An 11334-nucleotide genomic window follows, 5' to 3' on the forward strand; every position below is an offset into this window, starting at 1 on the left:
TTGTTCGTCATTTGTTGTCACCTTATGAAACGAAAGAAACTTCTCGGACAACCTAATATAATTTCTTCTGGATAATTTCGGAGAGGATAACTGGAATTTCATATATTTTTGCATATCACGTATATTCCCATAAATATGTAAACACCCGTAGTCAAATAATAATCAAGATATTGAATTCAACACTAGTACTACTGACAACTGCAATACGAGCCCGACTTGTATGACAGGTATACGGAGAAATATAAAAAGCATGAGAAAAGGATAAGTCTTCGTCCATATATAAAGAGTCATTCAAATACCGCGAAATACTCATAAATCTACAAAATTCCTATGAAATACCGTGTCCCGATTTTTTCCAATTTTGAACCAACATACGCATTTCCAATGGAACACACGAGGAAGACTCTTGAACGGCAGAATACAAACATCGTGTCAACGAGTTAGTCAATGCTCATAGTCGTCGTGAACATCACTCCTTAAGGCTGAGGAGCTCGTCGCGAATTGGAATTTAGTAGCGCAAACGGACCCTGTCCTAAGCAAGTTTCGAAACAGCGAATTTAATACGCGTCGCGTTGAAATCCTCGATCTTCTTCCTTCTCCCCAAAATACCACGTCCCAATGCTCCAATTCGTAGCGCTTGAAAAATCCGTCCACCTTTGTCGCGATTTTAGAGCTTCGTGGTCCTCGTTCCCGCGCTCTGATCCGTGTAGTACGATCCAAATCCGCGTTTACAGCGTCACAGACAGCGTGGAATTTATGTCTCCCGCCGGGAAACTCGCTGCCTCGCTGCCTAGACTCGAAAGGCCGCGAGGCAATCCGGTTCGTCCCGAGCAAAAGAGTTGAACAAAAGGTCCGTGTTAGTTTTCGACCTTCTGCTCTTCGGATCAACTGCCAGCGAAGCTACGTTGATCTCATAAAGGCCATACACTGGTTTATGAAAGTATTCGAACGTGTAGACACAAGCGTGTAGACACGTTCTCTGAAAATATATATCATACGAAATATTTTGAAATGATCCTGCATAATAATTTCGTAAAAGGTGAGTAGCAATGTTCGAATACTTTCGTGAGCCTGAGTATTTTCGTGGTACGTGTCTGGATCATGCAAAAGTTGGAACATCCGACAAGAGTTTTTAAACCGAGAACGAAATTTTGCGAGTTGTCGAATATATTTCGTTGAAAATGCATGTTCTACAATTATTTTGGACGTTTTTCTTTGTCATCCTGTTAGTTGATGGATTCTCTCTGTGTAGAAGAGGAACGCAGTCGATACGTTCAGGTGGTACGTATTAAAACCGCTTTGACAAAATTATTTTTTACTGGGAACACGAGTTTCCGGTGACGCCGGATTCTGAAAAATCCGTTCAGCTGGGATTTACGCTGACGGCTGCGAACGCAGTTTTGAAATGCTCGCACATGGGAATATGAGAATTAATTAACGTGAAAGGGTGGAAAATAGTCTTTGGATCGACTGCTGGCGTGTTACCGATTGTACGAATTACACAGCGGACAGACATTTCTACGAATAAAAGATTCGCTGATAAATTGGACACTTCCGACATATCAGAATACTATTTCCAATTCCTCAAACCAAGACAACTTTAAATATACAGTATCTTAGATATTAATTTTATTTTGATTACGTTAAACATCCACTTGAACTTTATATTCGAACCCAATTTATTTAAAGTGACATAACTGGTCAAGCGACTAATCTGAACAAGACTCTGCACTCGAAATACATCGCCTGTTATTTGTTGTAAACGTATGCACCAAAATTTCCATTCCCATAGCACAGCAAAATTATTGTATAACGATAGTCCGGAATTCAGGGATCCCGGGTTTATTCATCAGTAGATTTATTTCCCGTGTCGCAAACAGCCCGATTTCAGGTTTCTCTTGGGTCACGTTGATCCGTTGTAACCACTTGGTCGTATCCACAAGTGCATTTCGATGTGAGATCGGAAGCAGCATCAGCGCAGGATTAATCCGAAACTCGTTCGGATCGCGTGCAGGGTGCTGCCGTTCATCCTCGTTTTCCCGGCGTGTGTAACGCTTCCGTACAGGGGTAAATTTATACATCGTCCCCGAATTCGCTTTATTCTCCTTCGTTCCGTCCTTTCTGCTCTTCGATGCCAACTCGCTTTTCTTCTTTTTCTTCTATTTTTCTGTCTGAAACGCTGTGGCCTTTCGCGATACCCGCGATAATTTCACCTCGCTTAGATTTGGATTATTTCGTAGCTTAAATATACATATACTTCGTGTGGAATTTTGAAGCAATATTTTATCATCTGGATATATAGACGAGTAATATAGAGGATGGACGATATAGGGAATTTCTAGATTTTTTATTGCAACGAGGATAAATCGCAACGATTTTAGAAAAAAGTCCGATGTTATCTCTCAGAAAAATTAATACTTTTGATAAAACCGTAGTCTCGTTAGAATTAAAATATAAGAAAATATAAGGAAAAACGGGTAAAAGAGGGATGCTGTATTTTTGTATGAAATAGTTCGCTATGATCGAACAAAGTTCAATTTTAAATACGAATCTATCCAACAAATTTTTTCTATAGATCTGTTAACTTTTAGAAACGAGAAAATTAATTATTTCTTAACGTAACTATTACATTGCTGTAAGAGTTTGGAAATTCGTAATAAAATTTTCTAAATAAATATAATACTACGAATCATTTCCTATGTTTATCTTTTGCGAAAAGCTTGTAATACTCGAATGATTGATCCATCACATCCCACGCATCCTGTAAAACAACCCGTTGTTTACTGCGTTAAAATTCTCAGTCACAAGCATTTTCACCAAATTTCATCGATGCAGGAGTCGATCGATTTGATCATCGAACTCGCGAATACAGAGAGAGAGATCGCTCGTACAAACACGATTTCAAGTGTTCCTCTCGAAACACGCGCGAGTAACCGCTCCAGTTCTGGACGCGCGTTGTCGCGTGTAAACGCGAGTGGTACACGCGCGCGTGCACGTGTCCCGAGAATTCGATGGGGTCGTCCGGCGCCGACCGTGCGTTATCCACTTTAACGTCGGGACCAAAGCCCGAATTGCAGTTTCGAATTAAACCGTCCGGATGATCCGTGCCGTCTAGCCCGCTTTAAGGCTCGTTTGCAATTTCGTTGTCGGCAAATATGTCCCTGACAGTCGACGTTGCTTCGTTGCCTTGCTTGCGAAATTACGCTCCCATGAATTAGAAGATACGATCCGTGTCTCTGAACGTCTAAGACGGATTGGAAGTGGATAAACTGCTTGTAATCAGCGTCTAACTAGGAGATCGCGCTATTAATATCGTTATTCGGAATTTCCAGAATGACCAGGACAGAGTGAGGTAAACTGTATTTAGTTTTAAGAAGAGAAGTCAGACGGAAGAAATCACAGACATTTGAATTTTCGAATATTTTAATAGAAAAAAAATGTCATTTGAAATTTTCGTGATTACATAGGTATTAGGTTGTCCGAAAAGTTTCTTTCGTTTTATGAGGAAATAATAGACGCACAACGTTTTCTGTTTTATATTATTTTACCGAATTACGTACGATCCATTTTGTTCTGTTGAGATAAACACCGTGACATTTCACAGACTTGGTTTCACGTTTGCATGAAGATGCACTGCTGTAAAAAACACGTTTGCGAAAGAAAGACACTTTTCGGACAACCTAATATATACGTACCGATTTCTCCTCCTCTTCCGCAATTTGTTATATCGATAATCGAACTTTCATCGTGCCAAAAATTAAACTCGCAGTCTCATATCTTACTTCACAAGTCCGCTAAGTCCTACACAACCCAGCACTGGACTACTATTATACTACGATAGCGTTACATGATTGTCAGAAACTTCGAACGACCAGATTCAAGCGCCAATAAGCCACATATTAGAAAGTACACCCTGTTGACAGTTCGTGCAACCCTCTCCTCGACTAGTCGTGCAACCTTAGTTCTGTGTGTAATATATGTATAAGTATATTCGTGCAAACTTTGAATACAAGAATTATCAAATATGAATTTCAACTTTACAAGATCCAAGTCATATTGAGCTTCGTCAGTCGATAAAAGTTACTTAGAATTGTAAATCTTCCATAAGAGTAGCTGGATGAAATTGCACTGGGTTCGGTTAGCATTACAAACGATCAGGGTATAGCGATATGGCGCCGGCTTTCCGGACGATCGTTCGTTGCCTATAAAGAAGGCGATGGCAAGAAGCATCAGGCGAATGTCTAGTCTTCGATTTTAATTCTAAAGTCCTCCGCTGTTTCCTCTTGTGTCCGCTTATTCACTGTTCAACCGAAAAAATGTTCATTCTGTAGATACCAAATGCACGCCAAGTTTACATTCTTAATCTCAATTTTCTATTTAGAAAGTATACCCAATATCTTTGAACAGATTTAAAGGAAAAATACGCGTTTCTCATTACCAGGAAGTTAATCCTGCCATCTCAATTTATTGCGGCGATACGAACCGCTTTTCTCTCGACAAAGGAGCCAGTCCCCGAGTCTTACCCAGTGCATAAAGCACCCCGTCCATTTTCTTATAGCGCGTCCGCTACGTTTTATTGCGTTTCGAAGTAATTTTTCCCCCTCTCACCCCACACTCATTCGTTCCTTTGTTCCCAACATTATTAATTTAACGTCGTCTCGACGCGGCTTTAATTCGGTCATTTCCGTCGATAGAGCGTCATCGAGTTGAGACGAACAGAGGAACGTGAGAAGCTTGCTTACTAATGTCACCCGGGAACGAAAGGAAACAGGTAGAATGAGAGAAAGTGGCGAATTTTCCGAGCGGCTGCATCCTCGAGTCGGTAATAATTCCCACGACCTCATCAGTGAACTTTTACAATTTCGCCTGGTGCACGATGATCGGACCTTGAAGAAGGTGGTGTAGTAAAGAGGTGGGATCACGAGACGGTTGAAAGCGCAACGGTACACGTAGGCGCATTCCGTACACGTTCCTCGAGTTTATCTCGGGAAAGTGGGACTGACATATTGGAATCGTTCTGGCCGTCTAGTCGCATTTATGTACCTCCCCCGTGTTGGCGTGCCGCGCCAAAATGATCCTCCTCCTTTTTCTTGCCATCCCCTCTATTTACTTTCCACCACCCTTCGAGACTTCGCTTTTTCAAGCCGCAGGGAACGCGGAAATTCTACGAAATTCGTGACCGTCCTTTCGTTTTCGACTCGAGAAGATAAACCGCACTGAGAATTTATCTCTTACCAAGGAATTCTTTTACAGGAATAGAAACATAAAGAGGAGGAGTTAAGATATCGAGGACCAAAGATGGAAGTAACGGGTGCATATTGCGTGAATGTGCTATTATTGGAAAACGTCAATAAAGAGACCTACGTAATTTTCATTTCAAAAGAATTTAAAGAGGAAGACAGTTTATTAAAAAGAAAATGATTTATTGTACCGAGTGCTATAAATTTTTCAATTTCTTTGAAAGATATTAAACCATTCTTGGACTTCCCTTACACAGTATTAAAAAGCGGAATTCAATAATGTAAATTGCCTAAAAAAAGAAAAAGAGGAATTGCAGGTGGTATTACATTATCAAAACTTCTGCTCTAAAAGAAAAGAATTTCCATCGAATAAAGTCATAAAGGAGAAGTTAGTATAGATAAAGTTGAAAAGTGAAATTAAAAAAAATGATAAAACATCTACGAAGAATATTACCAATGTAAATGGTACATTTCGAATAATCAATATAATAAATAGCAAAATGACTATTTGAAAATAAATCGCTAATAATTCAGAATACATTTAACCATAAACGAAATAGTACTTCACTACATCCACTCGCGTGGAATGAAACTGCGGATCCTATTAGGATAAACTGACGAGCATATTAACGGACGTTACGACAGATAACGTCAGGAAGAACCGCAATGAAGTTTCTATCGATCCTATTCGTGGCAGGTTGATGACCTAATTATATCGTGCCCAGTGTCTCATTGTGAAGCTCATTAGACGAGTCTGGGTTCTAAGTTACTCTAGCTAATTAAGTCACCGTGCTTTTCATTCCTTTTAACACGTCCACGAACCGTGTAATTTTCGAACGACCTTTCATTTAGGTCACGCGTACCACCGATAACGAGGCTCCTCTGTTTATTTACATGTAGTTTGTTTATTTAGATTTCTGGTTTGTTTATATTTGTATTTATTCTGGATTTATTTATTCGCATTTCTGGCTTATTTACTAACCTAAAGAGCAATTCCATTTCTGTTTACAGGTGTCGAATGAAACAATGGAGAAGAGACCTGCCTCCAACCTCCGTAATAATCACTTTTCACAATGAGGCGCGGTCGACGCTGCTCAGGACTGTCGTCAGGTACTTTTGATCTTATAATATCTTTACGCGCCTTGTAATGTTAAAACGATGCGTTAGAAAAGTAAAAATAAAAGATAATAAAAAAAAAAGATCGGATAATGATCGATTTCGTTGAAAAATGGAAAAACGTCAACAGCGAGGAATGCGTGGATGAAACGAAACGAGATTAATATTTCCTGGTTGATAGCGTTCGGCTAAATTCCCACGCGTAGAGCGTGCAACGCGATCGAGTTTCACGGAAAACGCGAGAAAACTTTCAACTCGGGTCCAGAGGCCGAGGTCCGATGGAATTTCCTAATCGTCGTTCCATCATCCCACACCTATTACCTCGTGGTATGATAAATCACGCGTGAAATTCGAAGAGTCGATGTAAAAAAATTTGATCCTCCTTACATTTGACTCTGTTGCAGCAACTTTTTTCGCTTTATGTCGAAATACGAAGAACACACCGAGAGGAATTAATTACCAACAGTGCTAGCAAGTTTATTCAATACTATTTGCTTATTTACACAAGAATTTATTTAAGATACATCTGCAAGTCGAAGCAATGAACGATTCCACATCTTCGTGTATAGTATTGTTGCATCTTTTTAAATAAATAATGGTTCGTCAACACCAAATAGAGCACCAAAATTTCCGCATACATATTCTTTTTACACGACAACTATCAATAAAGAACTATTGTATTCTCGCAGACAAAATAAGACAAAAATACTTACCTATCTTAAACATTCTTTTAAAGTTGAAAACTTGCGGATAATTATACTTGTTCGTGAAAATAATAATTTTTCTCATCACTAACGAGTGGGTCAAAATGACCGATCGATGTTCGCGATATTCAGTAAGGCGCTTACATCATTACATTATTCTGGAATCATCACCGGTGTTTTAAAGTAATTCAAAGAATCGTTTCTTTCATTTTCTCGCGGCGCGATCGCCCGGACCATAGATTTGCCTCGCGGACTTAACTAAAACATAACTGAATTGCCAATTTAATTGAAACATTTTTCCACGGTATAATGTCACGCGACTGAAACGGGATTACTTTCGCCGCGAAAGAAATATTTTTCCCCCTCGTTGAAGAGAATTTCTTCGCGAGAAGAGGACGAGCGAGACTATGAAGAAACTTATTTAGGGAAACTTATTTAAAAGAGGATTCGCTGCCGCATTCAGGCTACATCTTGAGGCTGGATTACTCCCCTAGATGGAATTAGAACCGTTTAATTTCTACGCGGAAATTTCATTTGCTACAATCGCATGGCTAGTCTTTCGTAGAATATTGTGAATATTTATTTTTGATTTCAGCGTGCTGAACAGAAGTCCGGAGCACTTGATAAAGGAGATTATATTGGTGGATGACTTCAGCGATCATCGTAAGCAATTCTAATCCTTTTCATAATTGTTGTTTATTATGAAATGTAAATTAGACTGTCTAATATTAAAATATTAGGCTGTTTTTCTTTCGTTTGAATTTTCTGACGCTTTTTAACGATATAAAGATACTGTTTCTTTAGATATCACGTTTTATAACTTGACTATTTTCTCGAAGTTTGCAACACGAAGAATGCATCGAACAACGCCGTAACAATTCATTTACTTCTTTCGCAGCGGAGGATGGTGAAGAGCTATCGAGGATACACAAAGTGCGAGTGATACGCAACGAAAAGAGGGAGGGCTTGATGAGATCGAGGGTGCGAGGCGCGGATGCAGCCACCGCCAGCGTGTTAACGTTCCTCGACTCGCATTGTGAATGCAACGCCGACTGGCTGGAGCCCCTTTTAGAAAGGGTGGCTGAGGATCCTACGAGGGTCGTCTGCCCTGTCATTGACGTCATAAGCATGGACACCTTCCAATATATTGGTATTATTATAGCCTCTCAACTTCGTTTAACCCTTATCTTTGTGAATTTTCAAATAGAACTGCTCGAGAAATTCAAAGAATAATTAAAGTGACTTGAATTGAATTCATATAAGAATAAAACTTAACGTATTACTCTCAATTTTCTCTTAATTCTCTATTCTCGATCAATTTGGTATCAACTGGTTTTTAAATATTTGTCTACAAACACGGCAGAGTCTACACTTTACAACAAGCTAAAGTAGCTCTATTCCCAAATATATTTCGCTCGTTTAACACTAGAACTAGCACACCAGTCAAATTGACTGGTTTTACAATTTTATTTAAAAATTCCTACTTCATGCTATATTTTTTTCCACAATGATGTAATGACTTTCGTAACGATAACTAAAAGAATAATATAATGAATTTTATTTTGTTTTTTATGTATTCAAACTCAAAATAATTTTGCATCAAGGCAACTTATACCAACACCAGCCAAAATGGCTGGTACTCGTCAAAGTGTAAAAGGGTCCTGTAATCTGTTTATCGAACCCCAATTAACCAGTTTCCTCGTTCCGTACAATTTCTCATAAGTTTTTAAAATTTTTACTGCGTATCATTCAGTATGATGATATCAGATATCAGGAAAATTCCGGATCGATCGCTAGATCGCTAGATGCTAACACTAGAAATACCACATCAGTCAAAACGACTGGTTCTACAATTTTATAAATTTGTCAAGTCGTTTAGGGATCATGGTCCCAGATGGATTAATAATATCAAAAATGTACTACATAACATGGAATTCTTTCTGTAAGAAAGTAATAAATCAATAAATATAAAAATATTCTATTATTATTACGTATTTTTTTTTTTTTTTTTTTGGTAGAAGTAGCTTCGTGTTAACTATCGGATATTCTAGCGTTAAAAAAAAATCTTGCCACTTCGAAAATATTCTTTTTCGTTTCTAATTGAAATCATATTTATTGATCATTAACTAAACATAATAATTAATAATAATTAATCTATCCTTCAGGAGCATCGGCTGATCTAAGAGGCGGCTTCGATTGGAGTCTAGTTTTTAAATGGGAATATCTGAGTCAAACCGAAAGGCAAGCGAGACAAAAGGACCCTACGCAGGCGATTAGGACGCCTATGATTGCCGGCGGTTTGTTCGTAATCAACAAGGCGTACTTCGAGAAACTGGGCAAGTACGACACTCAGATGGACGTGTGGGGCGGCGAGAATCTCGGTGAGAATACTCGATCTGTCTGTCGTCCGCAGAAATTTACCGAACGTGATTCGAGTTCTCGACTACGCCGCTTTCAGAGATATCGTTCCGAGTGTGGCAATGCGGCGGCAGCTTGGAGATTATTCCGTGCTCGCGCGTCGGCCACGTGTTTCGAAAACGTCATCCGTACTCGTTCCCCGGGGGCAGTGGAAACGTTTTCGCCCGAAACACCAGACGAGCTGCTGAAGTGTGGATGGACGATTACAAACAGTTCTACTACAACGCGGTGCCTCTGGCACGCAACATCCCTTACGGAAAGTGAGTACGCTTGCTCTATCTCAATTATTTCGTGTTTACGAGACGGAGCGAAGAACTGCTGTGTAGAATTCGAGGAAATTAACGCTAGAACTACCAGTTCCCTTTTTTCTTTTTTGTAATTGTATTACTAGCAACACGTGAGTGCTTTTATTAAATTGGCTACTTTTTTATCGTATATTTTTCATATCCAACTACTGACGTGCCTATGTTTTTTAATGGCCACGCTAAAATCCATAGCGTTTCTTTACATTTGCGTTGTAATTTATAGTCATCCGTTACTTTAGTATCGTTAATCTTGTGTGAATGTAATTCCCCAACGTTTGTTGTTCGTTATGAAATAACAATAAATAAATATTTTAAGTCTTCTTTAGGATATATGCAATGGTAAATTATAGATATTTTGTTGCAATTATACGATGAGATAATTACGATAGAAGGAAATATTTTGTATGAAGAGATTTCTATTTGCAAATTAAGATCGAGGAAAGAACGAAGATAAAAATATATTGCAAGATTAATTTGCCTCCGTCTAACTTAACCAGAAATATAGCGCAATATCATAAGCGAAGGAGTCGAATAACCGAGCCCGGGTGATTTATACACGGATCCGCGAAACGGAGAACGTGTTAAGCTTCCAAATATCGGCGGGCCGGAGAAAAAACAAGACAACGAAAGTACGTTCCTCCTCTGGGAAGCAACATAAATTACTCGGCCGCAACTACAATTCCCGCTACCAAGAACAACATCGATACCCTCGCAACAATCTCACGACACACTCTGTACACAATCTATTCATTGGGCAAAGTTTCGCGAGAAGCAAGTTTCTTTCCTCCTGGTTTGGATCGTTTATCACGAGCTAATTTCTGTGCCGTCTCGCGTGCGGCACACAGAGAAAGGAGGAAGCTCGATTTACGAGCCGAAATACCCGATAGTCGATTTCATTAAAACGCGTCAGCGCACGTGAGCCGTATTAATAAAACGGCCCCGGTGTCGTTTCCCTTGTTTCAGTATTCAAGACAGGATGGAGCTGAAGCGGAAATTGCATTGCAAGCCCTTCAGCTGGTATCTGAAAAACGTGTATCCCGAGCTGGTTATACCAACGAGCGAGGGTGGTCCTGGTGGATCGTTGAAACAGGGTACAGCGTGTCTGGACAGTATGGGCCACCTTCTCGATGGGAATGTGGGTCTTTACCCGTGTCATGACACCGGTGGTAACCAAGTAAGTACGCCTGCCCTCGTTATTCATCGCTCTCCGCTGTGTCCTGAGTAAACTGGACCAGGCATGCTCTCGTAGAAATAACTCTTCGCCACGCTGTTAATATTAATCCGTGTATTCAATTTTACGTTTCAATTATCGCTGTGAGGATTCCGTTCTGTGCCAGTGGATTAACGGGTCGACCGTACTGCTTCGCGGTCCTTCCATAGAAGCTTCCAAAGGAAAAGAAAATACTCTTTTGAAGATTGCTTTTCAATCTTTTGAGATCCTTTGTTTTAACGTACGAGTGCTGAATTTGCGAAAACATCGATCGATACTATCGAATTACTAGGATCTTTCATACAACGCAGTGAAAACTTAAATCTTTCGTGGAAGAATAT

At 39.6% G+C, this 11334-nt stretch overlaps 1 protein-coding gene across 1 annotated transcript in view; it reads left to right on the top strand.

Moving 5' to 3' along the window:
• The window catches only part of LOC117232087 (polypeptide N-acetylgalactosaminyltransferase 2), a 207479-nt gene that overhangs the window by 192882 nt on the left and 3263 nt on the right, over window positions 1-11334 (top strand). The window contains exons 4-9 of the mRNA XM_033491241.1: window positions 6252-6350; window positions 7656-7723; window positions 7959-8210; window positions 9226-9441; window positions 9519-9738; window positions 10747-10957. Of these exons, the coding sequence (XP_033347132.1) occupies window positions 6252-6350; window positions 7656-7723; window positions 7959-8210; window positions 9226-9441; window positions 9519-9738; window positions 10747-10957 (1066 nt within the window). The remainder of the gene's footprint in view (window positions 1-6251; window positions 6351-7655; window positions 7724-7958; window positions 8211-9225; window positions 9442-9518; window positions 9739-10746; window positions 10958-11334) is intronic.

Source organism: Bombus vosnesenskii, unplaced genomic scaffold (genome assembly GCF_011952255.1).
Source record: "Bombus vosnesenskii isolate JDL3184/JDL3185 unplaced genomic scaffold, Bvos_JDL3184-5_v1.1 scf7180000013284, whole genome shotgun sequence".
In the NCBI taxonomy this organism is placed as follows: Eukaryota; Metazoa; Arthropoda; class Insecta; order Hymenoptera; family Apidae; genus Bombus; species Bombus vosnesenskii.